The sequence below is a fragment of the Fonsecaea pedrosoi genome (assembly GCF_000835455.1).
Source record: "Fonsecaea pedrosoi CBS 271.37 unplaced genomic scaffold supercont1.3, whole genome shotgun sequence".
NCBI lineage: Eukaryota > Fungi > Ascomycota > Eurotiomycetes > Chaetothyriales > Herpotrichiellaceae > Fonsecaea > Fonsecaea pedrosoi.
Window position 1 is genome coordinate 4245236 of NW_013550613.1, and position 27466 is coordinate 4272701.

The following is a 27466-nucleotide window of genomic DNA, read 5'->3' on the forward strand; positions in this document are numbered from 1 at the left end:
TGGAGGGCCAGAAACAAGCTGGGGAGTAGGCGCCACGGGCTGGCTCTGGACGTGGCTGATATTCCGAGATCTCTAATCTCTTCGTCTCCTCTTGCCCTTGCGTCCCGTGTCCTCCTGGGCCTCGTCCACTTCTTCGTCCTTCCCCTTTTTCAACTCCTCGGGCTGCAGTCCCCAGGCCTCGGCGTCGATCCAGTCCTCTCCGTCAGAACACTCGCCCACGTGGCCCTCGGTTCTGCACCAGTTCCAGACCTTGTCCCGCATCCTTTTCGCCTTGATCAACTTGCCCAGCACGGCCTCGTAGCCGCGCACGCTCTCCTCTTGCTTTTGGATGTACATCATCAGGAGACGACGGGTTTCGATGAGCTCGTCGACCGGAAGGCCGAGGCGGGCGAGGCTTCGTGGTGGTCGGTGATTTGCGGCTAGGACAGCTGGGAGAAGGAATAACGGGTCTGGTTGAAGGAGGTATGAGTCTATGGTTGAAAGCGTCGATTCGGGAGAAAGGGGAGGAGTAGGTGCAGTCGAGCTATTGTGCTCGGCAGCCAGGGCTCGAGTAATTCTTCGTGTGGGTTTCGGTCGATCCTCGTCTTCAGACACCGCTTCACCATCCTGCTCTTGTTCCCGCTCTTGTTCATCTCCTGCCACAACTTTGGACTCTTCTTGGGCTTCTTCTGCGCCTGTCTCTGGCGCGTCCTCTTTCGCAGGTGGTTCTTCTTTATGCACCCCATTCATTTTTGGATGTTCCATTTCACCACCAGCTACTTCTTCGGAAGGCTGCTCCTCTGTCGTTTCTGGGTGTAGTCGGGATTTGTTGGGTTTTGTAGCTTGATGCCTATCATTCGCGTTCGGGCTCTTCTCTTGGACACTGGGCGCGGCATTGGACATTGTCTCATCCTTTTCTCCATTCGCGTAGTTGTGCCCGTTGACTCCGTTCTGGGTGTTCTCGCTCTCGAATCCACGCTTCCTCTTCTTTCCCGCTTGCTGTAGGAGCAATTTGGGTTTGGGGTCAAAGAGATCCCAATCGTCCGCACCTTCGGTACTCTCAAGAGGCATCCAGGGCTCGTCTCCCATGAACTGCCTGTTCAGATTTTTGGCCCGCCAGAGATTTGTTCGTTCTTGACGCAGTTTCTCCTCGGTAGATCTGATCATATCAGGAAGGGCACGGTCGGTAAAGGGTAAAGATAACGTAGGGTGGCTCGAAAGCTCAGAAGGATGTTTTAGAGGACATAATAGCTCTGGTAGACCATATCAGCGATCGTTTCAACATCGCATGGATGCAGCTGGGGGTCAGTACCTTCAAGCCGGATGCCAGCGTAGGCATTCTCGTCCTCTGCATCGGCATCTGCCTCGGCGTCACTTTCGCTATCGTCCAGTTCGTCGCCATATTCATTGTATCTTCTCGGGTTGCGTTGCAGAATGTATCGCGCGTAACCAGCATGTTCTATTTTCTGTGCGCGCGGTGAGCTTCTCGGACCCGGCAAATGTTCGCATGCGACCATACTTGCTTATGGCCTTCTGGGCCCTGTGGATACGGCAGAGAGCCAGCGTGAATATAGTTCGCACCACGTGCTAGTTTATGGCCTCTGTTCGTGGCAGCAGAGGTGACCTGGTCGGCTGGACCTGAAAGGTGGAGAGAGAGAGGATTAGCTCGACCGTGCGCAGGGAGCAGGTCTCAAGAATCAAGGGTGTCATGTACCATCTCTTTCGCGTCGTAGGGTTCGCTTGAGCGCCGCGATTGTCTCTGCAATCTCTACATGTTGAGGAGGCATGTTTGCGGTCCAGAGTGCGAAGGGGGAGTGGCCACGAGGGACGAGGGTGACAAAAGATCAGCCCAGGAAGTTCGAGGATTAGCGGGGTTGGAAAGGCTGGAAGCAAAGGACGAAAAGGCAAAGCCACGATCAATTACCACTCCGCATTTTGAGTGTACTAGTATTATAGGCTTGACATGGGAAGAATGAGTCGAACGAAACAACAAGAGAGGGTCGCAGGTCGACTTTCAAACTTCACCATCCCTCACTCCTCATCCGGTTGCTCACAAGAAAGACTGGAGCCAATCACAACATGCGCCCTGGACTGGAGCCGCGGCAAAGTTGCCCGAATAAAAGGGCCTTTCAGGGTTCACAGTGTTTTCCAATTTATGACGCAATGCTTCCAGCAAAGCAACCGAGAACACTCGTCGAGGTCGTGTCGAAACCCTCGAGTGCTCGATGTGGCCTGAGGCATGAGGGTTTCCCTAGGCCGAGCCATGACCGATCGCAGGAGTTCCCTCTTGATATTTTGTAGCCAGTCAACTGCATCGGGAGTGACTATCGTCCTTTCGACCGAGCAACCCTCGCCCGCTCATGCCTTCTTTTTGCCCTGCTGCTTCGTCATGGACCGAGTTACAGGTCGGGCATCCTTTTTCGCGTAGATTTCCGCCGTGAAGGGACTGGGGACTCGTCAGTGATCGCAACACAACAAAGCATTGAGGATCTCTCACTCTTCGAATCGTAGTGCGCCGAGATACATCACAAAGACCTCCAACGTCAGCAACACCCCAGCCACGCGGCCATAATATAGAGCCGTGCCCAAGAATGATAGCGTGCTCCCCCAGTACATTGGTGCGTCGGTGACATTGAACGGAAACCCTTCAACTTTATGGTCCATCAAGATGCCAAAGTAGTCGCCCAAGTAGGTCCCAGTGACACCCAACGCGTACATGCTGGACAAGACGAGGACGTTTCCGCTGAGAAAGAGGACGGCCCCGAGTTCTGGCTGATGTAGTAAGGGATAGATCGGCTGCTGCTCAAGCGCGGATTTGTAGAGAGAGTCTCGAATGATGCCAATGCCGAAGATGGTCACAGCCAGGGCGTAGCAGCCATAATAGGGTGAGCCAAAGGCCTTGGTCAAAAAATGAGTCTTGTGCTCTGTTCCTGTCAGTCACAAAGTTACCCGTACGGAAAATGTTTCTTGCCTTGTCGAGCAACGATGCTTCTACGGTCAGTCTCTGAACAAATCAACGTCGGGATGCTCGGTACTTACTTCCAAAAGATGGGATTGAACGCGATAGCCGCGGCCGCAACTTGAGGATTTTGTTAGCCCCATATCCCATTGCCAACAAGCCCTTGCCCTCGAGCCTTACCATAGAGTGATGGCTGAGATGTGTCGATAAAGCCAATCTTCTCTTTCCCCGTCAATCCAGCAAAGAGGTTCTGAATCTTCTCCATTCTTGAGGCCGATCTCACCGAGCTCTTTCTCAGTCGAATGTACTTTACTGGACAGGCGCAAAAACAAGTGAAAAAGCCACGGGTAAAAAGAAAGAAACGCGCGAACCTGAATTGAGACGAACGATGTTGCTTGGCGCAGACAGATATGACGTGACGTGATTGCATCTACAAATTGGAATCCGTTGCTAAGATTAATATATCGGAGAAGTCCAGCGAGTCGCTGAGTTCCCCATCCAGACACTTTTGGAATTGCATGAGATAGATACTTCACTCGATTCTTTCGACAATGTTTGTATATGGCGGCAGTGCTTTCTAGCTACTCCTCTAGTCACCATTCGTTTGCTCGTAGCCAGATATCTCGATATCTACACATCCACAAAACCATATGGATGACGGGAGAACCTTTCTACGTTCATATTGACTGCCAGGTTGATGCACAAATGCACTCAGACCTTGACCAGCACGTTGCCCTTCTTGTCCACCTTGACTCCACTACCACCTGGTAGAATCCTCAACGTCTGTCCGAAATATGCATCAACCACAGTCATATGCACTGCGATCCATTCGTTCTTCTTGTTCGGCAGTATCCGATATTTCAACGACTGTCTGCTGATAGGAACTAGGCTGATCGCGCACGCTTTCGGCCCACTGAACGCAAAGTCCTCGCTCGCCTCCATGGACACGTTGAACGTGAGATAATGCATGCTCGGGTTCTCGATCGTGAAAGACAGCTTGTGCGCTTCCATGTCCGGCAGTCCGACACCAGTCGAGGAAACGGTGAGCATGACTCTTGGCTCAGCCATCGGCGCAACGAGGCGAGGTACTTCTAGAAGCGTTGTGCTGACTTCGTCCGAATCTTGTCGGCGCCAACCAATTTGTAGTGCGAGCTCCGCCGCCACCGTATGTCGATCGCCCAGTATCAGTTTCTGCAGCGAGAGATCAAAATCGAATGTCTCTGTGTGGTCTGGCTCTATCACTGTCGAAATAGTTGCATTGGGGTCTTTGGTCGCAACATCTGTGTTTGCAGATTTCCTCACAATGCCAGTGCTCGCTGAACAAACCGCACCCCCTACGACTTTCGTAGCTGTGAGCAATATAGCCTCAATGACCACAGGCTCCGTGGCGAACGAGTAGAGATTCGCTGCAACGGAGTATAGGTGCCTCAGACCCAGAGGTGTCAAAGAATCGGAGTGCTGTGGAGGGGCTTCGAAGAAATTCGGCCAAGGCTCGTGGTCGAGCTGGGGGATGAAGTCGTAATTCGCTTCAAAGGGCCGAATGACCCCGACATCGACAGTCAGGACCTTTGTAAGAATTGTTTCGGGTTCGGAACGTAGGCGATATGTCGCCAGAAGTTCTACTTCGTGATCAACCGCGGTGGCTGTATCCATTATGCGGACTGACACGACAGCCTTTCCTGACGATGGAATCGTTCCGAGTTCTCGTTTTTCCAATGTTAGCACTCCCGCTTCCGATGCAGTCACTGGAGTAGTTTCGGATCCCGTCCCAATCCACATTATCTGCGCCGCACCCTCCACCGGGCTGATCATGCGGGCGTCGAGCGACACAATTACATCTTCTGCTTCTTCGTTCAAGATGTCGAAATCTATTGTCACTGATTCGTTAGTGTAGTATGAGCGTCTCAGTCCTGGAGCCTCAATCTTTAGTTTCGGTGGTTTGGGTTGCACGTTGATCTTATTGAATGCATTTGACTCTTGTCCCAACGATCGAGGCGTGGGTTTGCCGGCTTTCGATTCCCACCACCGACCTATCGAATGTGAAAAGTCGGTCGAAGTTGCAGCAAATGAGACAGTCTCGTGGTCGATTATCAGTGTAATGGAAGCGACGACGATTTCCCCAGCCTCCCTAGGCACGACGCGTAGCCGGAATATCTTGGTGTGGTTCGAAGGAATTGTTAGATCAGCACTGCTCGTCTGTGACGGAATGGCGCCAGCGGAAGATCTCCTTATAGACGACAAGGACATGGCCAATGATTCGTCCACCTGCACGTCTATGAATTGGACAGTCGAGGTCTCGGTGTTGCCACCCTCTTCTCCCTTTGCAACCAGATGGACGGGTTTCAGACCACCTTCGAAGACAACCTTGATCTCTGATAGGCGGATGGCCGGGAGACCCATCTGTGCCCGAGAAAGGATGCAGAGTTGACACTCCACCGGCTCTCCAACAAATACATCGTGTGTTGAGAAAGCAAAGGTGGCAACCAGGGGAGAAAGAGCCTCATCAATGCCCACGGCGACAGACAGCGGCTCTTTGCTGGTGCTAGACGGTGTGACCGCTTGACGGAGATCATAGTTAGTGTTTGGCTTCCGGTCAAATACTTCGTTTGAGAGCTCCCAAATCAGCTGAAAGAGTAACTCGCCATCATCGACATGAGCAAGACAATCAAGGAGTGCCCAGCCCAGGCCTTGCAGCAACTTCCACCATCCACCCTGTCTCCATTTTTTGCTATGCCACAACTGTCGCAATGTCAGGGTTGCCTCCACCCACGATTCCGTCTCGATTTGTTCAAGAGCTTTCTGGAGCTCGAGAACCTCAATCTTGCGCAGCTGACCTCGCTTTGCGAAATGACGGATGGCCGCATCCAACGTTGAGATGATCTCCCCCGGGTAGTCGTATCCTGGGGTTCCGTCTATGGGAACTTCGCGGTAAGGCTCCAGGGCAAGATAGGTATCGTAAAGATGAGCCTTACTGGCAACCATAGAAGCTGGTGAACGACCTGGTGACTGCCTATCTTCCTCTGGGATTTGCAAGGCCCAGCTCCGGCGGGCATAAATGCATTTCTTTGCAATATCCAGCCAATATCCCTCATGATGAAGCAGTTCCCAGGGGACAAATCTCTCGCCCACAGAGAGCGACTTGTCCACATCGACAAAGAGAGGGAGCAAGTCAGGTGCGTTGGGAAGCCCTACATGTAACAGGGGATATTCTGATCGAGATACAAGGTCCGCCATGACTTTTGCCCAGGCAGTCTGCCACGCTGCCCAGCCGTAGTTATCTGTTCCCTTACCTCTTCGGTCGACCAGATCTCTGATTCGGTCTCGATGGGCCACCCATGATCTCACTGCTGTCGTCACTTGATCGGTCCACAAGAGACACCTGATTGTGCGAAAGGCAATAACATCCGCCAGCAGCCTTGCTTCGTTGAAGCGTGGGCTCCAAACGGCGATAGCATCAATGATTTCAGGCGCAAACAGATTATCATAAGCAGTCTCATAGTTCCGACAAGCCGCATCCATCTCTTGCCGGAACTCGGCGAAGACGCCGAGCTTGAATTCATAACGGACATTCCAACCCTGTGAAGACAGTATGTGCGAGTTCCCCGGCTGTACAGTAGGTTGCGGGGCTGTGCTTCGATTACGCTTGCGTCGTGCATGTTTCGAAAGGTCTCGGTAATATTCTACACAAAGGGGATGCAGAGACGAAAGAACAGAGTTGACGAATACATTGATCTCCTTGGGCGAGGAGTTATGAGCGAGGAAATGGATGCTTTTGCCGTCTAAGCCAGTTGCTCGCCGAATGGTACTGACGCGGTCTTCCAGATCAGCAGGATTAATCATGCCATCTCCTAGCAAAATAACCACCAGTCTGGTCTTGTAATTCGTCGACGTGAGCACGCTCCGCACATTGTTGATCTCGGACTTCAACTTATTATCCTGAAGTGAACTGGTGTTGGGATCGGAGACCAGACTAAAGACCGTCAAGAGGGCGCAAGGCAGGCGTGACTGGTGTTTGGTGATCCACAAAGGAGAAATGATGCCATCAGGATACAGCGGAGAGCTGGGAGTCAATGGTGACAGCGGAGAATGTAGCACAAGGGCTGGCGGTGGACTTCCATTTGCACCGACAGCCGACAGACGGGGAGAATGGGGAGGGGGCGGTGCTTTACGAGGAGGAAGAGTGTAAACCTGCACCATGTGTCAGCGTCACAATCTTTGTGGGAAGCCGTATGGTAAGGGGAGCGCTGACCTACCCGTCCGACCTTGACTATCCTGAAAACCCTGCCACTCCTCGATGTGGAATATTGAGAGTGCCACGGAAGATCAGAGGCATCTTGTTCGCAGAAAGACTCGAGTAACTGCTCGGCGAGAGGCCCGCTGACGATGGGCGCATCCACCTTGATTCTAAATCCACCTTCGTGCAAGAAGTCGTGGGTCTTCACCACCGGATCTGGCTCACTGGGGCTTCTAGAATCCAACCCTGAAAGCAGCAGGAAAGGCAGGTTATGAAGGACGTAGTCTTGTGGGAAACGGTCCATGATTATCGGACATCTTGCGTTCTGACAGGAGTCAGATGGCGATGACAGATGAGCACCTCTGTGTTTGTGTTTTGGATGGGTATACCATTGCAGCAACAAATCAAGAAACAGAGTCGTCAATCTGCATCAACCCACTCGGTACGGAGTTACAGTGAACGATGTTGGAAGATCGAAGTGAGATAGAACAAGTCGAGAAGTGTGATTGAAACAATGTGAGCTCGCCGCAGTTTCCGAATTGAGCGCAGGTTGCAGCCATGGGAAATGCATCATCACCATTACCACCACCACCAGCATTTTTTGGCCATGTGACGGATTCATCATGCAATCAGACTCCAGATGTTCTATTCTCACATTACCTACCTCTACTTTTGATGCTGAGGCTCTGCACCATTGCTTCGTGTCATGTCATGTCACAATGCCCCATTGGTGGGCGCTCTCCCCTCCCTTCATTCGTTGTTCCAATCGTATCTCGAAATGTTATGTGTAGAGTACTCCACCTACATCTGTGGTTGAGCCATGCTGCAGGTTCATCTAAGCACTTGGACCATCCGCAAATGTCGTTACGTATAGGTTTGGTCCTCTGGTTGAGTGGGTTGAATCCCCATCAGTAACCCATGGCCGAGTCTCCATGTGTTTTGTCTTGGAGCGCACGGCCTGGAGATGGATCTTGTCACAGGGTATCGCCAGATTGCTGTCAACTACCCGGACTTACCCATACGCGATTCATGTTGGGGGCGTTTTTCTCTCGCCCAAGGTTTGCCTCCACCTGTGTATGTGGCTTCCTTTTTGTACTGATGATGCGTGGACCCAGCATTCGCATCACTGATATCAGCTCGAGGCGCAAGATGCACTTTGGGCTTCGACGACTCGAGGCAATTACCACATTGGGTATTTGTCTCTTCTGTTCGGCCCGCAGAGCTCAATCCGCCACAGCTCTACGGATGGGAAATGGGAACTAGTTTCTCCCAATCATGCAGCAAGCTTACTAGACCCACTCGTTTGTCATGGTTCCATGCGAAGCACAGATCGCTACCTGACTCTCTACTTCGTACCTCATCTCCTCGTACTCGTTACACTCTGGTATAGCCGCTCTTTGCCCGCTCGAGGCTTACCAAGCCATGCGAGGAATGGCTAGTCCAGCTGGTCAGTCTGTTGGCCAGCAGATTCTCGAGATCCAAGTCACAGAGGCAAACAGGTCAAGAGAGCTGCACAGCAGCACTGTCTGTATCTGGAAGGCGCCCAGAGCGGCAAGACGGCAACGTGTCATCTCGGCTGGAATAGCATTCTCTGTGTTGCTCCAACGTCAGTTGTCTGCGGCGACCTGCAACCTAATCTGACGAGGGCAAAGCCTCGAATCCCTTCAGATGTGGACCCCGAGACCCGAAAACACTGGAAAACATCCATCTGTCGACCCTCAAGTCTACTCCTGGAAGTACACCCGGATCACGGGGCGCTTCTACACGGGGCCGATGGAAGGTATTCGTCCTGAGACTGTCCCATCAAAGACAGCACCCCGAAACGAGACCCAATGAGTGCCCTTGTCCGGTGGAATTATTCAGCCGGACAATGCAGGGTGCAGTATCACCAGCATTCCTAAAAGAGTAGGTGCTCTAGGGACCTAAGCCTTGGACGTTGGATTTGATCCCACCTCTTACCGACTCGGAGGAGACGCGAAGGACCGGAAGACCAATCGACACATGTGGTTACCCACTCTCCCGTTTTCCCGGCGGAGAATCAGATCCATCGAGATCCAGAGCCTCGTCAGATTTGCCTTGGATTGACCCACCGTTTCAGCTTATGGTAACCGCATAGACAAATCGGGAAGTGGTGTGATGTTCGCCAACATCACACGAGCGACCTTGTTTCCAGCCGCCATGGTCGAGGCCCGCCCTTTTTGGCAGCAAAGAATCGTCGTGTACGTAAAGATTGTCAGTGCGAAAAGGCCATCATGTAGGTGCCGACCTGGTGAACGAGCCGTCAGGAGAGCCAAGGAGCGTGGTCCGGTTAGTCACAAATTATTCAGCTGGATGATCCGAGTCCAAACTGGATGAGGGCTATCACCAAAATCTGCCGGCTGATGGACGGCGACAAGCTAGGCTCTTTGCTATCTCGTCGAGGTGAGCTGGAAGTCTCCGCCTGCAGAATGTCTCCGAATTATCTGTTCTGAGTAAGGTTTTCGAAAGAGAAAAGGAGCCTATTCGCGCCTGTTTTGGTATTGACGCTTGAAGCTCCCCCGGGCAAGCGCAGCTATTTCTGACCGAGCTATCCGACTGAACAAAAAGGCCCCTACTCCTCACCGAAGACTCAGGCTCTGTTCCAGACCAGCATCTTCCCCCCCTTTTTCTAACCCCAGCCAGATTAGGCTTTACACGAGCTCGAAAAGCTGGGTCGGATGTGTGTGCCTTTTGATTCAGAGGTGTTACCGACAAATGCCTCCCAGGGAGGACGGGGCATCAAAGACCTTTACTTGGATTACTGGCGATCCACGCAGCAAGAAGAACATCACACAGATTCGGCGACATGCGGGGCAGAATTCCGGGGTGAAAGCTGAAAATAGCGCTAGAACTCGCTCGAGTTCTTCGCCTAGGCCAGGACTTCGAGGCTCTACAAAGCCCTTTAGAGCTGTTCATCCTTCTTCCAAGGTTGACGAGACCGCTGGGAAGTTCTTGAATTCACAGGGCGATGTGAACAGTCCCTTCCATGTGGATTACCCTTTCAGCACTGCGGAAAATGGCACGGCTCCCTCAGCTCCCGCTCATCAAGATCAAGTCAACGCCTACGAGCCAGTCTACCCGCTTCCATCAAGCCTGAGAGAAGCGACTTCTACGAACCAAGAGGCTCCTCCCTTACGAAAGGTCACCATCTGGGATCTGGTGAACCACTCGGCCGAGGAAGAAGAGAGGCACAAGCTGGAACTACTGGGTTCGACTCCAGGGCAAGACACAGACGATGGTCGAGCCGATTATTTTGGCAATCACATCGGCCATACAGAACTCAAGCAAGCATTGAGCGAAGTACGGGCACATTCTCCGCGCAACTCTCGGAAAGTGTCTCCGTTGCCGGCTACCGCAGCCCTGCAAGCCAATATTGCCAAACGCCGCAAGCCCACCGCGCAGGCGGGTCACTCGAACGCATCATGGCGCATCGGTATGGCGCCCTCCGCCGTCATGACTCTGTCCAAGGAAGACTCACAAATAGAACAGATCCTCTTACAAACCAGCACCTTCTACACGAGCAAGTTCGAGTCCTCGTGGTGCGGACAAATCCATGACATCGAGCGCATCAACTCTTTCGAGATGCTGAGCGTTGAAAATTTCAGCGGCTCCATCACAACGGCCGCCGGACTGATGGCTGTTGGAAGGATTGACTCGGCCTCATCCATACTCAGCCGTGTCCTCCCCACGCTGTCAGACCTCCTGATCTTGCAACACCCAAAGCTTTACTACATCCTCGCAGACCTCAGTCTTGACACCTCCAGCACTGAACTCGGACGCCTACGTAGTCAAGTGAAGAAGTTCGCTGCCGCCGCATCTCTCGCGATCCTCGGGCCTTCCCACCCGATCACTGCTCTGCTCCAACTCACCCTCACAAGCACCGACCAGCGTATACGACTCCGCGAATTGATTCAGCGCAAAATTCACGAGCTGCACGAACACCTTTTCAGTGCCACCTCTCACGAGACAACCGCGCAGTACTACTACCTCGCGCGTGTGCTCGCCCAGCTGGGACACCTGGATGAAGCAGCTCACATACTCACGCGAATCATTCCTATATGGGAAAACACCGACACCAAAAACAGTCTCCTGCCCGTGACCGGCCTTCTCGAACTCACCAAAGTCCACCTCGCCTTGGGTAACACTAATCAAGATACGGAATCGCTCGTATCCGATGCTCTGCGCCGCACACTGACCATCGAAAAATCTTCGGAGGACCAGTCACCCCCTCCAGCGGAGGTGGTGCACTCAAGGATGGGTTGTTTGAGAACACTGGGCCGGTTACATGTGATGAGGGGAAATGTGCAGACCGCCATGATGCAGTATACAGCCGCAGTGAGTGTCGGCGTCGGGGAGCTGGGAGCGCGCGTGCCCGCTGTGCAGCTTGCCGTGGCGGATCTCGATGCGGTGACTCGCATGACTGTGCATTCGGACGACGATGACGACGACGATGATGACAACAACACCCTTCACGATGTAGACCGAGTGGCGCTGCCACCGGTGAAGCTCGGGCCAGACATCTGGGAAGCGGCGAGGCTGAATCTAGACGCCTTCTTGAATACCGAGGGTTCATGACTTGTTTGCAGCAGGCCCGTGGTGTTTATGAGCATTTCCCTTGGGCTGATGTTTGATATGGGGGGAGGGAGACTCGATAATGGAGCAAGGGTCTATCCATCTCGGAAGGCTGCGATTGAAGGCGAGGGCGAGTTGGAGGGACCATGAACATGTTCTGTTGGGTGGTGGTTTTTCCAATACATGCACACACCCGTGCCTTTTCGTGACGTAAACCTACAGATGCTGGCGGGAACTTTCGTTGCCCTCCCGCATCCTATGAGTTGTCTTATGCGTAGAACATGAGCGATGGTGGTGTTGTAGGCGCTATACAAATTTGTCATGGTTTGGAGTTACTATATTTTCCTTGGTGTCCTGGTCGGTTTTATCCTTTCTTGTCTAATGCCTTTTGAATGGTATATGTCCTGTCCCATTTCCCACTACGAAGAAGTAAATCATTTTGCCTTGTCGGCCAGTTTCTTCCTTTTCTCTCTCTCCTTCTTCTCTAGATTCTGTATATATGCCTCGGCGGCAATTCCGCTAAAGACCAACCCAATGCCCATCCACTGGCCCTTGGTTAGCGAATGTCCAAACCACATGACGCTCAATAGCATGGTGAACATTTTCCTCGTCACTGTCACCGTAACGAGGAGGAGGGAAGAGAATCTCTCTAGTGTGGCGTAGATGAAGAGTTGGCCGAAGGCGCCGCAGAGGCAGAAGAGCAGGACGTCCTTGAGCACGGGTGGATGGCGCTGAAAGAAAGAAATGGCTTGAGCCAGCTCATGAGTGTCGGTCCGCACAAACTCCGGGATGAGCGCCTGAGGGACGTATGGTGTGGCAACGAGGTATGCGCCCATCAAGATTGTGCCGAGCAAGTTGAGGATGACCATCATCTGCGGACCTGACGTCTTCCCGTAGCGGTGCGGGGATTGGAAGATGTGGTCTTGGACCGTGTTTGTCAGGCCATCAAACAGCAAGTTGATCCCCAAAAGCGTCAACCCATAGATGCTCGAGTTTTGTGTCGACTGTGTCTTGCCAGGTTTCGGCGGGTGGTAGAGGGTGAACACCGCTACACCACTGGTCACTGCCAGTACTATCATGTATTTTGACAGAGGGTATCGTCTGCGGAACAAGGTAACGTGTAACGCCATCACAGGCAGCAGTTTGCATGATTTTGCCAGGACAAATGTGAGGTAGTCGACGTGGGCGAGGGAAGCGTAGCCAAAGGGAGATGCGAGAGTGGTGGTCAGTGTAACGAGCACCAGTGGTAGGAGGGAAGAGGTAGAGGGAAGAATGTTGAATCGTCCGGTCGTATAGGAGAGGTACAGGCTCCCGCTTATGAAGGCGAAGACAGCTTGGATTGTGTTGAGAACGATCGGGAAGCGGAAGTATTCTTGTTGCGCCTGCGCAGCGGAGGGGGAAGTGAGCGGGTATGGAGTGGTGGTGATGCGTTCTTGCAGCACGCCCCATGTCAGAAACGAGGCATAGATACCGCCGACGCACACGAGGAGGGTCAGAATGCTTGGGTGGGCCTGCTGTATCTGTGGCCGCTGTTGGGAATGGGAGGTCGGCTTCTCAGAAGGAGAGGGGATATGGCCATTGCTGTAGACGGCGCGCTGTTCGGGGACATCTGAAGGGGCCTGCATAACTTCCCCGGAGTTAATGCGCTGCATGGGCGTGACTTGTTTGCGGCGCGCCATGTTGTTAAGGACGGACGGAAGAAAAGGAATGACTGGAGTGAGTGGGCGATCAAAGAAAAATAGGCTGGAATGTGTATTCAACTGCGGACAAGACGAATTGATGTTGTAACGTGGCGTGTCAGTCTCAACCCGGCGGTCCCTGACATGGTAAAAAGTAAGTGCTAATAATAATCTCTTCAGCCTTATCAGCCTCGTCAGCTCATTAGCCATAATACAACAAGTCTGCCACCCGTTCATCCTCTGGACAAAGCGAATTACCACGCCGCGAGATCAAACTTGAGGAACAGGGCGCTTTGACCGGTCGCCAGCCGTTACTTCTCCTGTTAAGCCATGTTCCGTAAATACTCAACTTGTTCGCTTTCAAGAAACGGTTGAAGTTGGCCAATTTGTTCATCTAACTTGGCTCTTTCTCGAATCCTGCTCACTTTGTGTCTGCAATGTGCTAGGTATACGCAAATCACTACATGTATGGGCTAGACAGACACTGTCAGAGGTGCATACCTAGGCACATGCCATGCCGCAAAGATCTACAGTGCCTTCATGGACTGGTAATCTGAGCCAAGACAAATTGGCATTGGTGGATTGTCGCAGCCTCGTGAGCCCCTTGACAAACACAGCCTTGTCACGAGCCGTCAGTTAATTCGTCCATACACAAGTCGAGCTGAAGTATGACTCTCTGGGACTCGTTTCTGACTTCCCACCCCTAATCCTCTTCATCATCACTACCAAAAATGGCTTTGAACACAGCTTGGCCAGGCCGACGCTGCTCGAGCGCTTCGTTTCTTTCCGGATCGAGCGCAGCAGGCCGGCTCTCGACCACTGCTGCAATCGACGGCTCGCTCGTTCGAACATCGACTGGGTTTCTGCCGACTTCTGGACCATGGTCATGATAAGATGTCGCAGATCCGAAGGACTTGAATTGCGAAGCCCCGAAGCCGGCTTCGCCAGAACTAGACGCAGTTGCACTTCCACCACTACCTTCCCCCAACCCTGAGTGCGCCGGCATTTGCACATTGAATCTCTTACAGAGAAGCCTGGTAGGGTAGAAATTGATGACAGACCGTGTCATGGGACCAAACATTCCGAGTTTGGCGGCCGATTCTGCAGGATCTTCTGGCCTTGCCTGGGGCTTGCTCAATAACGAATCTGTGGCCGTGTCGGCCGATCTGCCATCTTGACCTTGAGGGGAAGACGATGAAGAGGTGAAACGGGCAGCCATCAAGCCGCTAATGGGCTTAAACACCTGCGCTGCCCGCGCGAACTCTTGCATCTCTAGAATCCATTCCTCCCGCTTCATGTTGTTGGCCCGCGGTGGCACCTCCTCGGCCGTTCTGTGTCCAGCGTGAATCTCGAGAAAAGTTCGATATCTTGATCTTTTGTTCTCATCCTCTGCATACGGCATCCAGCCACCAACTGCGCGATTCAGGGCCTGGAGCGCAACTTCCCGGTCTAGCTGGGGAATCATAAGTTGGGGGTAATTTGTTTGAGATTCAGATGACTTATTAGGATTTGATGATTGTTCACTCCCAGCAGCGGGAAGGTTTTGGCGACCTGATGCAGCAGCCACGCGATCACGAGCAGCAGGTGTTAAGAAGTCAAATATCGACTTTCCTGGAAGTTGTGACTCGCCCAACAGCGATGCACGGCCTTTGGCCGTAAGATTCGACGACTTCGCGGCCTCTGCTGTCGAGACAGTCGTGGATGCAGCGCCTGCTTCCGCGGCCGGCGAAATGGATGATTTCCAGTCTTCAGGGACCTCTGGGGGTTTGTACTTCTCGTCCTGTATGGTCATTGAGCCCAGTGAATTTAATTCATCTGTCAAGACAAAGCCATCCAGGGGTAATCGCCCATCGTGGCACTTCCTCATGATTCCCTTCAAAGTTGCCAATTTTTTGGAAATAAATGTGGGTTTGGCCTTTACAAGAGGGTTTGCAGCGCTTCCGGTCCTCTTTGTTTTGGACTTTGGCATCTTTTCGCCGGCAATAACCTTGTGGTAGGATATCTTGGGGCCCATGGAATACGGGTCCTCATCGGAGTCATCATCATTGAGGACTCCGACACCAAGTCCTGTCCTTCTTCTTGCTTGTGCTGGTTTCTTCCCAGGAGCGAACAGTGGAGCAGCCCCCTCTTCATCTGAAGCTTCGCCAGCAGAGCCAGACCCGGGATTTGTTGTTGAGATGCTTCGACCTGACGACTCCTTTTGGCCCTGCAAGTCTCCAATGTATCCCAGGCCTTTATGGTCTGTCTTTCGCGTGTATGAAACCACCTGCACATCATCTGGAGCAAAAAGATGTGTCTGCGCAGGCTCTTCTTCGTCCTCCGGCTCTTCCTCGCCAACTTTTGCTGCTCGTCGAACTCGAGGGCCAATGCCTTGACCTTCCCTCCAGCCCATTCGCTTGAGCAGTTTTGACCCAATAGTTTCATTCAACGGTCGAAAAATGTCAATGGCGGCGGTCTTTCGCAGAGTATCGTGCTCCGTGCCGAATCCCGCAAATTCTGAGGAGGTGTTTAGTGTGCGTGATTCTTCAGCCTGGCGAAAATCTTCTTCGTCCATGAAATCCTCAGGTCTTTGGGTTTGCCTATTTTGTGCAGCCTTTGCGCGGTTCTGTCTGGACGATACAAAGGAGGAAGGAGTCCATCCTTCTTTGGAGCCTACGGTATTAAAGTATCTGTGTCCACCACTTTAGCCATTGTGCTCTTGAGACCATTGCTCCGAGTGCTCACCCGGCGCTGAAACCTCCTGTGAAGGCACCGTGCAAGCGTTTGCGCCCTCTTTCGTCTGTGACCTCCTGCTTCCACACTGGCACAAAAGACCCATCATCCCGAGTATTCTCATCCAGGGGAGGCAGAGGTGTTCCATACAGAACAAAAGGTGAGGATTGTTTTTGGAGGTCAGCCTCGAAGGCCTGTCGCGATCGTTTGGAGGCCATGTTCGAAATAGCGATAGGATCACATTGTTGGGCATGGATCAGAAGATGGGATCGACTGGGTGGCCTACGCGGCACAAGTCCATTGAACCAAAGTCTGTCAGTGGCTGGTGAGCTTGTGCAGTTGGTCATTCGTACACCATTTTTCTTACTTGATATCCGAGGGTGCAGAATGGTTTAGCAATTATCATCGTGTCTGGCTTACGAAAAGAGTGCGCTTGTACGCCAGTGTTGATGGTCAGACAACATCGAATTCTTGGGGGTGCCACTTAATGCTCTTCACCTCAAGAGCATGATCAGCCGGCAGGGCCAGTTAGGCTGGTACGGGCACCGATCCCGAACCTTGGGTCAAATACCGCGTCAACTAATCATGTCACTGAGTGAGCTATTAGCATCCAGTCTCAAGGAACCACCAACCAGTAGCTGCTGTCCCAGCCATTGTTGGCCTTGTAGAGTGCTATGGAGAGCCTGGAAGTCTCGCGGAAGCATTAGAAGCCCCCCTCATGCGTGTTTTGTCAGGTTGTGCACCGTGCTTTTGCCTGCGCCCATCAATCAAATGTTCACAATCTGATTCCAACTGCAAACCCAGGATCTTAATAACTTGAAACAGAGCATTGGGACCGCCATTATTTCGCCTCAAGTCATCAATTTCGTTTGATCCACTGCCACGGCCTCCTCTGACTCTCTCCCCGCCCCAATCTGCGTTGGACGTGGCAGAGCTGTAGTCATCTTACTATCTGCTCTGCCCGCCTTCGACCTTACGCGAGAACCCGATGATACGACTAGTCGGCCCATCTCCTTCTTGTTGTGATCTCTCTGAACGTCACCTTGAGAGACTCGCTCTATTCGAGCCATAACCGACGACACAAACCGGATACTGAATCGAGCAATTCCCGAACAAAGCCTTGTGGCTGCAAGGCCCAAGGGCTCAAGGGGTTTGACATTGCTTGTCGTCCGTGCGTTCCATACTGGCGTTGGTCCTTGGATTCGCACAGCAAACGTGACACTCAGTCTGGTCTTTGATTCATCAAACAAAGATTCTGAACGGCAGCTGAATTGTCTGCCTCCGTCAGTAAGATGGCCACAACAGCATCACAGCAGTCGCCGTCGCTGGTGCGAAGTCATTCGACCTCCCGTAACCCTCCTTCTTCCTATGCGTCCACCTCACCCTCGCAACCCAGCAGGACGCGTTCCACGAATACCAGACCTTCGAATCACAACCGCTCTACCTCCAGAACCCACGAAACCCCTCCTCAATCTAATCCTACTGCCCTTGCAAATGTCGCAAGGAGAGACTTCGAACAGTCGAATGTCGCTCGCACAACTTCCTCTCGTCGCAGCACCTCTAGAGATGGGAGAGGCGAATATCATACTGAGGCGTCTGCTCACGGACGGTCTTCATCTCGACCTGGATCCAGACGCAACAGTCAGGATCTAACTGCACCTACGACAGTAAACGCCAATGGAGCAACTCCACAAGTCCCTCCTAGCACCACCCCACGGACCGAAACACACGCCTCGCAAACCTATCCCACGATCGGGCGGAGACGAACATCAATAACATGCCAGACAGGAACTTGGTCACTGGGAAAAACAATTGGTCAGGGTAGTATGGGGAAGGTCAAGCTGGCAAGGAACACGGAGACCGGAGAACAAGCAGCCATCAAAATTGTCCCACGCCAGGCGGCTGACGACCACGGAAATCCGAAGGATGAGCGTGCTGATCGTTCGAAAGAAATTCGAACCGCGAGGGAGGCTGCCATGGTGTCACTACTATCCCACCCCTACATCTGTGGAATGATCGATGTCCAGAGGACGAACTACCACTGGTACATGCTTTTTGAGTATGTGAACGGCGGGCAGATGCTGGATTACATTATTGCTCATGGCAGGCTGAAAGAGAAACAAGCACGGAAGTTTGCTCGACAGATTGCAAGTGCGCTGGACTACTGCCATCGAAACAGCATTGTTCATCGGGATCTCAAGATCGAGAATATTCTTATCAGCAAGACCGGGGATATCAAGATCATCGACTTTGGACTCAGCAACCTCTATTCACCTCGTTCACTTCTGAAGACATTCTGCGGAAGTTTGTATTTTGCAGCACCAGAATTGTTGCAAGCCCGGCAGTATACTGGTCCTGAAGTTGATGTATGGAGTTTCGGGATTGTTCTTTATGTCCTCGTCTGTGGCAAAGTGCCATTTGATGATCAAAGCATGCCTCAGTTGCACGCAAAGATCAAACGAGGTATTGTTGACTATCCACAGTGGCTTACAGCTGGTACGTGTTTGTCCCAACACAAGAGTTCCCATTTGCTAACGGCCTCTAGAATGCAAGAATATTATCTCGCGCATGCTCGTGGTGGATCCTCGAGATCGAGCCAGTCTTCAGGAAATCATGAACCATCCTTGGATGACAAAAGGCTTCAATGGCCCACCGGATAATTATCTCCCACACCGGGAACCACTTCAGCTGCCGCTTGATCCTGAGGTCATTGACAAAATGCAAGGGTTCGATTTTGGGTCTTCGGCATACATCACTGAGCAGTTAACCCGTATTATCGAATCAGAGGATTACCAGAATGCTGTAAGGAGAAGTGCGAAAGATGATTACAGCCACACCTCGAACAGTGGAGAGAAGAAGCGTGGAGTCTTCGACTTTTATAAACGACGAAATTCAATCAGCCGCGAGGGTCTTTCGGTGCCGTCGTCTGAAGCCATCAGAGGACATGACCCCATCAATGCCTACAGCCCACTGGTCTCTATATATTACCTTGCACGTGAAAAACGTGACAGAGAGCGACAGCAACCAAATCCTGGCGCGCTGGCCATGCCTATGACGGAAAAGGAGGCGCCTCTCAAGCTTCCAGGGCTACCTACACCGGAAGCTGCTCATACAAACACCTTTGCACCAGAAATGCCTGGAGAAAGAGCCACCGGTGGTCGGGCAAGACCGCGGGCTCGAACAAATGGTGAGGATGACATACCGCACGTTGCGAAGTCGTTGGAGGCTGCCGAGCGAAAACCGGCTCCAAATGTGGTTCCATTGCATGCAATTCCTCAACCTGATCAACCTGCGAAGCGCGAGGGGACGGCCTTGGGTCTTCTGCGAAGGTTTAGTACCAGACGGTACCGGGACCGTGACATGGAACGACCCCAACCTCCACCAGCTCTGAATATCCAGCCTCCGGCTGATTCAGTGACTCCTCCACGGAAGTCATTCTCTGTTCGACGTTCACGGAGGAGAGACCCAAGCCCAACAACTCATCATCAAGGGGGCAGCCAACCACAGCATGAGGGTCTATTGAGTGCCAGTGGCGGCTTATCTAGAGCCGGGAAGTTTTTGGGTAGATCAACCAGTGTCAACTCCGCCGAATATCGTCCTCGACGTGTTCTACATAGAGGGACGACGGGCAACGAGTCTCCAATGCTTGTGCCTGAGCCACCACCGACCAGCGGCTCTGATCAGTCGAGTGTGAACGCTGGTCGAGCTAGCAAGGGCGTGGAGCTTACCGACAAGCCCGCTCCTAACGCCAGCCCTCTGACGACACCTCGCACCCCAACTACTACGCGGACCAAATCCTTAGGTCACGCACGGCAGGAGAGCATCCAAGCCCGGCGACGCCGCCATGAAGAGCGTCGAGCAGAAGCTAACGTCCCTGAGGAGACTGACGCTGAGATGCGAGATGAGGTCGATGTCCTTGACACACCCGCCATTCCCGATACCCCAGGGACCGAAATCTCAAAGCCAGCCAGTCTCAAGGGGCTATTCTCGACTTCAACTACCAGCAGTAAGCCACCTGAGTTCATCAGGCATGACATTATTCGCGTCTTGAATCAGCTCGGGGTGCAATATACCGTGATTAAGGGTGGCTTTTCTTGCAGACACGCGCCTAGCATCAACCTCGAAGGGGTCAAGGAACCCGTAGCCGGGCTCGACGAAGACAGAAGTGGACGCGTTACGAGTGGACATCAACGCCGGATTTCATTCGGCGGGGCATTCCGGGGTAAAGAGAGAGAAGACATTAGGGACGATCGGTTGACCCGACATCATGCGAGAAGAAGACAACCGGACCAGAGCTTCGTGACCAACTCCGAGGGGTCGGACGAGTACCTGCAACAAAATCGAGGACCCGAGGCTCACGATGGAGGCGCTACAAGAACTCGGGTTCAAGAGGACAGTGGTGAGCGATTGGTGCTCAAATTCGAGATTGCAATTGTCAAGATCCCCCTTCTTTCTCTCCATGGGATCCAGTTCAAGAAGGTGCAAGGGGGAATGAACCAGTACCGGTCAATGACATCAGCCATTCTCAACTCATTGAGATTGTGATGCAACGGGCAGCTGGATGGATTCAACTTATTATGTTTTAGCGAAACGCAATGAAGCATGCAGGGCGCAATGTTTACGGGCAACGCGACTTGACTGTGGGCTGTACTGTGGAATAATTGTACTGAGTAGCGAGAGGTAGAGACTGCTGAGCAGTGACTCGTCGACTCTGATGAATGAAATGCCAAACGAACGCAGGTACCACGTAGTAGTCATTGAGGCAGGGAAATGCAGGGCTTTCCCTACGCCTGCTGCAATAATGATGGATCTTGACCATGTTAAAGAGTTGTGATAGTTGTGATAGCATATCAGTTTAATGGTGTGCAGACGCCTCCTCGTTTTAGACCTTCCACACAGCAAGATTCAACCATCATTCGCCGGCGTGGGCGGGGAAGGGCAAGCGATCGACGGCCGTCGGAAACGAAGGGCTTCGGGAAAGACCCGTGGCACATAACTTTGGCACATGTTCAGCTCCGTACCAAAGGAAATCGACAATACCTAGTGAGATGTAATTTGAGTCAGAGGATTCGGCGGACACGGAAATCACTCATCGGCCTTCTCCATGTTGGGCCCGAGGGAGCAAGATGATAATGATGGTGAAGGATAAGAATAACAAACTGACTGAGACATCGCTGGACAATTGTACTCCCTCCGTTGAAGGTGCGAGGTATACCGAGTACTCCAGAATGATGTGAGAGTACCACGTTCAGGAAGACCAAGACCAGGCGTCGACGCCTAGAGGGTCATGGAAAAGGCAGCTCCCGCGCCCGGATGACGATTGACGGGCACTGAGAGTTCTAGGTGCCCAGCTGGCCACTCATGGTGCGGCTCCCAGGACTCATGGCCTCCAGAATCCACCCATCGGGGAAACAGACTGTCAAACGCTCGAGTCTGTCTCCAGCTTTCCCAAAGTGAACTCCTCAAACAAGCCCCAACAGAACCACCGCAACCGCAACCGCAAAGCACAACCTCACTTCTTTCTTCTCTTTCCAAACCTCTCCATCCCATCTGATCCCATCCCCCTTCGTTGCGGTTTCTGTTACTCAGTTGCTGCGGCATTCTTCATTCTTGAACGCCCTTCTAGGCTAGACTGTAAGCGGGCCGCTTGTCAGTCCATCACCCTCCTTTTTAAAATTATTCTTGTCCTTGGTCTGCGAGGTCCCCAAGGTCCCTGCGACCCTTTGTCTCGGTCCCGCAATTGTGACTGCGGCCCAGTGCCTGCGCCTTTCCCGCCAGCTGCTCTCCCCATTTCCACCACCCTTCGACTTTTTCCCTGAGGCTCGTGCCCTCTAACCACCGTCTCTGCCACTGTCAACGGCCATCCCTCCACCGAGACATTCAAGGCCGTTCCGTTGCTGTCTCGCAGTCTAATTTTTCCCCTGGCCCCGGGATCTTACTGAAACACAAAATCCTCCGCAGTACAATCGCAGTCTGACTGGCCGGTTCCCGTCGATTCAGCTCGTACCCAGAGCACCTCCTGTGCGACGTGGCTACCAACACGGGCAGCTCATGGCCTCTGCAGCCAGCATCCCTTCCCCGAATTTGAATACTGCAGTCAATCCCCCACAAAATAATGGTTTGGCAAGGGGCACAATGAGATCAAGTAGCAACCAGAAGGGTGTGGATGCAGGGCGCAAGCAGAGTCCTGGTGGTCCTGGTAGTGACGGAATTTCAAGGTATGCACACGCAACCCGAGACGTTTATCCCGTCAACTTTGCAGGCTGGACCGTCTTTTGGGCTACATCCTCGTCTCGTCTGGGAGAAGGTGCAATGCAACCATGATTGTTTTATTGCATGTCAAACCTCACAAAGGTCCCTGCTGATCAAACCCAGTGCTAGGCGTCCGGCTTCTCAGAAAGTCTGGGGTTCTTCCTCAAACTCGTTCCAGCAACGAGGCTCCATGCCTGTCCACCAGAATGGGAACACTGCCCAACCCAGGAACACAAACATGATGAGGCCCAGCGCGCAGAGGGATGCAGGCATTACAGACAAGCAAGCACACGAGAGATTGGTGTTCCTCTTTGGGGCTGCTATAGTATATGCCAACCATGATCCCCGTCCAATGAGATGGTAACTGACCTTGGGTGGTAGGGGTTGAACATCGTCCTTACGTCCAAATCAGGAGAAAAGTTTGAGGGTCTGTTGTCCGGCTCGTCACTCACACCAACCAGCACGAGGATAACTCTCAAAATGGTTAGAAAAATACAACCTGCTACCTCAGGCCAGGCAAACGGTGTAGCAACTCGGGAAGCGGCCTTAGTTGGTTCGAGTCCAGAGTATGCAATGAACTTTGATCTGAAGGATACTGCCGATATGACCATTGCCGACTTTTCTTTACCTGAGACCTCGAAACTCACCAATGGTATGGTCACTCCATCGGCTCCTTTCAAAATGCGCTCTAACATTACCCCCGCAGGCTCTACCTCAACCTTCCAGACTGACACCGATATCTCTGGCAATCAAGCTCGGGGTGAACGGGAATTACAAAGATGGGTGCCGGAAGGACCAGACACCACTGACTACTCATTAGGGTCGGCAAATACCTCTACTTGGGATCAGTTTGCCACCAACTCTCAGTTGTTCGGTGCTAAGAGCACCTACGATGAAAACCTCTATACAACCACCATTGACCGCAACGCGCCGTCCTACAAACGCCGAGAAGCTGAAGCTGAAAGGATCGCGCGGGAGATTGAAGGTTCAACATCGACAAATGCACATATTCGCGAGGAACGTGGTCAGGCTCTCGAGAATGATGGCGAGGACGAGGAAGAGAAATACAGTGGAGTTCGTCGTGACGAGCAGTTATATCCACCACTGTCCGTTGGCGGAGCGAATAAGTATACCCCTCCAGCGAGGCGTGCGCCTACTGCCCAAGCAACAGTTCCAGGAGCGCCTGTAGACCCCGCTATCATATCCGCGCAACTTTCTCGACCAGAACCCGGCACGGGGAACTCGCAAAAATCGAGGCACGAAAAAGATGGACCCGTTGCTGCCGAGAAGAGTACAACCACTGCGCCAGACAAGCCGGTATCTGAGCTAAATGGTACGGCGTCAACACAGAACACTCAATCCGACAAGGTCGTCAAACCCGCTACTCCAGCGACTCCTGGCAAGGTTGAGTACGCGAATATCGAGCAACAACCCAGCAACAAAGCTGTCTCTCAGGGCTCCACTGAAAACGTTGAAGTTAAAGTCCTCCACCAATTCCGCCAATTCGCTGATATCGAGAAGCAAAGGGTTATTGAGAGGAGAAAGGCTCAAGCTAACCAAGATCGCGCTGCTAAGTTGAACGAACTTCTACGCTTCTCGAAGACGTTCAAACTCAAGACTCCGATTCCGAATGATCTGATCGGCATCCTGGCCAAAGATCCGGCTAAGCAAGAGGCTATCGTCGAAAAAGCACAAAAGGAGTCTAGCGAATCGACATCAACTGCTAAGCCGAGCCCTTCGCAAGCCCCAGTGGCTAGCAACACCACCCGCAAAGCCGATGTTCCACAACCTCAACCACCTATACCGGAACGACAAGTGTACCATCGTGGTCGTGGAGGATTTCAACCAGCTGGCCGGTCTGACCGGCCCGCCGGCCAGCAACAGCCACCACCTTTCCCCGGTCGAAACAACAGCGCTCCATATCAATCAAGATTTGGTGCACATCAGCAGGACCGCAAAAGCATTCAGCCTCCTTCCATTCCTGCGCCGATTCCCATTATTGAAGGACGTGTACCGCCAACTGGACCCATGGCCGAACAAACTGGGATGACCAGCCCACAAAGATCCAACATGCATACTCCCAATTCGGCCATTTCTGGGAAATTCAATCTCAACGTGAAAGCTTCCGAGTTTCGTCCAACTGCGGCATCCTTCAATCCAGCAGGTCCCTCGCAAACACCTTCGAGCCCCGGCTCAGCGCAACGTGCGGGTTCTATCTCCCGAACAGCCTCGCCCTCAGTGTTCTTTGGTAACCGAAAGCCAAAACCGGCTGCTCAGAGGCCGTCTATTGCCAAAGACTTCAACCCAATCGTTCGTATGAAGGCAGAGTATGCTCCGAAGAAATTGTCAGAAGGTGCGAAGACCGAAGAGGTCCAAAAGGACTATAGTAACAATGGAGGTATACCAAACGCTTACCAAACGGGACCACGATGGTCTGTCAAGCCTGAGAACGACCAAAAGACTTACGAGGAAGTATTCGAACAGCCAGCGGCACTTCCTGTGATCTCGCCAGCTCAGAGCCGCTCATCTTCGAGCCATCATATTCCATACCTAGGGCAGGGTATGGCGATACCTAATGGCCCTGGCAACATCCCACATATTTCGACGCCACAGCACGTACCACACAATGGTCCACACCAGTTTCCTCATCAATACGAGGATGCTAGTCATCGAATGCAATATGGTGCAGCGACGCCAGGCGTGTTCTCGTCGCCAAGCATGGCTTCTCGTCAAGCTTCAGCCTATGCTTCGCCCATGGCGCACCCTGCCCAACTCTCTTACCAGTCTCAACCGTACTTTGGAACGCCTACGGGCCAGATGCCCATGCAAATGCGACCCTATCCGGGCACTCCTGGCATGATGCATGCTCAGGTAGGGCAGATGAGTGCGCCAATGATGGTGCAACAACCATCGAATGGGCCATACATGGCGGTGCCGCAGCATTTCAACCACCAAATGCAGATGTATTCGCCAAACCCAAGTCAAGTGTATCCCCAGCAAAATGGGGGTTACTCGAGTCCGGGACGGATGGCGCCGATGATGATGCAGCAAGGATCGCAACAAGGCCATCCACCTGCACCCAGCATGATGTTCAGCGTCTCTAACCAGGGAGCCGCGCCAATGGCCTTCCCGCAACAACAAATGGGGATGCATCGTGGCAGCTACGGAGGACATCAATACGGCTCTACACCTCATCAGGGGTATGCTATGCAGCACCGAACCATGAGTAGTGGATATGGCCAGATGGCGCAAAAGATGCATCACCAAATGCAGCCCCATGGACCTGCGATGAATGGGCCCCCTCAAGGACCGGCATATGGTCAAATGGAGGGAGGCCAGGACGACGGCAAGTGAAATCGTCCGTGATGAGTGCTTGAGCATGATATTCACCGGCTATTTCTAAGTCGTCTCTGTCGGGTCGCCACGAGGGCACTGGCAGAACCATTCACCCTATATCGACCCGGATTTGAAGCCCAAAAGTTGGACTTCTCGTTCGGTAAGGTGCGCCATCCTATAGGTATGTTGTTGGATCTGAGGCCTACCAATATCTGAGCTAACTTGGCCAGCGCCAATGAGGACGAGGACGAGATAGAGGTCCATCATGGAAGGGGAACAACCCAGTCCCAAGCATGAGAACGAAAACCACATTCCAACGGGTTTGCAGATTATTCTATCATTCTATCACACAAGTCCTGTGGCTTTGGAGGCTGCGAACCACGTCTGTCGTACGATAGGAGGGAAGCAGGATCACACATGGAGCCAGTCGCCGTTTTGAAGAAGGGCGCAACGGGGGCAACAGCCACAAGAAATAAGACATTAATACAGAGAAAGCGGAAGAGGTCAGAATGGCTGGGAGGGAGACTGGCTTTGCAGAGGTTGTATCACTGGGGAGAACGACATGGCATCGGATACAGTGTGCAGCTGACAGGATGGGGGAATTGTCGAAATGGCTGGAGCAAGGGTCTGGTTGGGATGTAGCTGTCAGGATCATGACAGAAACCTCCAAGCAGAGAGAATGTGGAATACGAGAGGGAGAGAGGGAGGATGGGAAGGGAGAGTATGAACAGTGAAAAGGAGCAGGAGGGGGAGGGCCTCCTTTGTTAAATACAAGTTGCTGCCTCTCTTAGATCCGCTCACTAAATTGTAGACAGGTACAACAGGTAGCTAAGCACCTAAGGTGGTCGGGTTGTCCAGATGGTCTACTGCATCGCTAGCACCCTACTGTAAGTGCCTAGGTACCGCTTTACCTACCAGTGCAGGTAGTGGTCCAGGTACAGAGTCTTGAGAGTGCAGTCGCAGTGGAAACAAGAATGATGATCGGACAACGGAGCTGGGCAGTCCACACGGTGTCCACACAAGTGTCCACACGCTTCCTCTGATGCTCCGGCCCACGCCTGGATGCTCTTGGTACTCCGTACTGCAGCTGCATGCAGCCCATCATTTTAGCTTGTTAGCTTGTTCGCTTGGTCGCTTCGGCTGCCATGAGCAAAAACTAATTAAACCAAACTCTCTTTTGCTTTTTGGGTTCTGATCTTGTCGCAGAGGGTGCCACGTAGCAAACATCCACCTCCACCGCTGGTTTCCCTCTCATTCCCTTGACCGCTGCTTCAGCCTCTATGCACTTTGGTCCTCAAAGGAAAAGGAGAAAGACATGGGAACCATGACACTCGCGATATAGCCACAGGAGGGAGAGCACCTACTTGGTATGGCTGCATCTACTACGAGGTACTCGGTACTCGTCATGAGTATCCTGGAATCTCCCATCTTCAAGAATCGCCCTAAAAACTTGTCTGTGAGCAGCTTGTCCTCCTCCAGCTAGCCCCCAGTCCTCCTCCTCCACACTTGCCTACAGGGGTCAATCCGTGGCTAACACACTATTGCCAGTCAGGTCAAGGCTAGCGACTCTAGCGACCAGGGCAGCACGCGCTTGATGCGCTGGCACGATGCAGCTTCTCCCCGATCGCCCGTCTCTGAGCCTCTCGTCCACTACACTCGTCTATTGCTGACCTCTCATCTTTCGTGCCATTCAATCATTCTTTCCACTTTGCAAGCTTCCACAAA

At 52.7% G+C, this 27466-nt stretch overlaps 8 protein-coding genes across 8 annotated transcripts; 3 read left to right on the forward strand and 5 right to left on the reverse strand.

Annotated features, from left to right (window-relative positions):
- Window positions 1-72: 72 nt before the first annotated feature.
- Window positions 73-1766, reverse strand: Z517_05472 (uncharacterized protein; the record flags this gene model as incomplete). The annotated part of the gene is made up of 4 exons (XM_013430799.1): window positions 73-1232; window positions 1292-1445; window positions 1499-1617; window positions 1694-1766. 4 exons carry the CDS (start codon window positions 1764-1766, stop codon window positions 73-75), a joined length of 1506 nt encoding a protein of 501 aa, XP_013286253.1.
- Window positions 1767-2337: 571 nt separating this feature from the next.
- Z517_05473 (uncharacterized protein) lies at window positions 2338-3203 on the reverse strand (the record flags this gene model as incomplete). Its single annotated transcript, XM_013430800.1, has 5 exons — window positions 2338-2425; window positions 2477-2877; window positions 2935-2950; window positions 3019-3058; window positions 3119-3203. 5 exons carry the CDS (start codon window positions 3201-3203, stop codon window positions 2338-2340), a joined length of 630 nt encoding a protein of 209 aa, XP_013286254.1.
- A 446-nt stretch (window positions 3204-3649) lies between these two features.
- On the reverse strand, window positions 3650-7476 carry Z517_05474 (uncharacterized protein; the record flags this gene model as incomplete). The annotated part of the gene is made up of 2 exons (XM_013430801.1): window positions 3650-7126; window positions 7192-7476. The coding sequence occupies 2 exons, from the start codon at window positions 7474-7476 to the stop codon at window positions 3650-3652; spliced, it is 3762 nt and encodes a 1253-aa protein (XP_013286255.1).
- Window positions 7477-9905: 2429 nt separating this feature from the next.
- Z517_05475 (uncharacterized protein) lies at window positions 9906-11765 on the forward strand (the record flags this gene model as incomplete). Its single annotated transcript, XM_013430802.1, has 1 exon — window positions 9906-11765. One exon carries the CDS (start codon window positions 9906-9908, stop codon window positions 11763-11765), a length of 1860 nt encoding a protein of 619 aa, XP_013286256.1.
- Window positions 11766-12196: 431 nt separating this feature from the next.
- Window positions 12197-13441, reverse strand: Z517_05476 (uncharacterized protein; the record flags this gene model as incomplete). The annotated part of the gene is made up of 1 exon (XM_013430803.1): window positions 12197-13441. One exon carries the CDS (start codon window positions 13439-13441, stop codon window positions 12197-12199), a length of 1245 nt encoding a protein of 414 aa, XP_013286257.1.
- A 703-nt stretch (window positions 13442-14144) lies between these two features.
- On the reverse strand, window positions 14145-16371 carry Z517_05477 (uncharacterized protein; the record flags this gene model as incomplete). The annotated part of the gene is made up of 2 exons (XM_013430804.1): window positions 14145-16110; window positions 16166-16371. The coding sequence occupies 2 exons, from the start codon at window positions 16369-16371 to the stop codon at window positions 14145-14147; spliced, it is 2172 nt and encodes a 723-aa protein (XP_013286258.1).
- Window positions 16372-17445: 1074 nt separating this feature from the next.
- Window positions 17446-20698, forward strand: Z517_05478 (uncharacterized protein; the record flags this gene model as incomplete). The annotated part of the gene is made up of 2 exons (XM_013430805.1): window positions 17446-18649; window positions 18699-20698. 2 exons carry the CDS (start codon window positions 17446-17448, stop codon window positions 20696-20698), a joined length of 3204 nt encoding a protein of 1067 aa, XP_013286259.1.
- Window positions 20699-22643: 1945 nt separating this feature from the next.
- Window positions 22644-25759, forward strand: Z517_05479 (uncharacterized protein; the record flags this gene model as incomplete). The annotated part of the gene is made up of 3 exons (XM_013430806.1): window positions 22644-22730; window positions 22787-23057; window positions 23112-25759. 3 exons carry the CDS (start codon window positions 22644-22646, stop codon window positions 25757-25759), a joined length of 3006 nt encoding a protein of 1001 aa, XP_013286260.1.
- Window positions 25760-27466: the final 1707 nt, after the last annotated feature.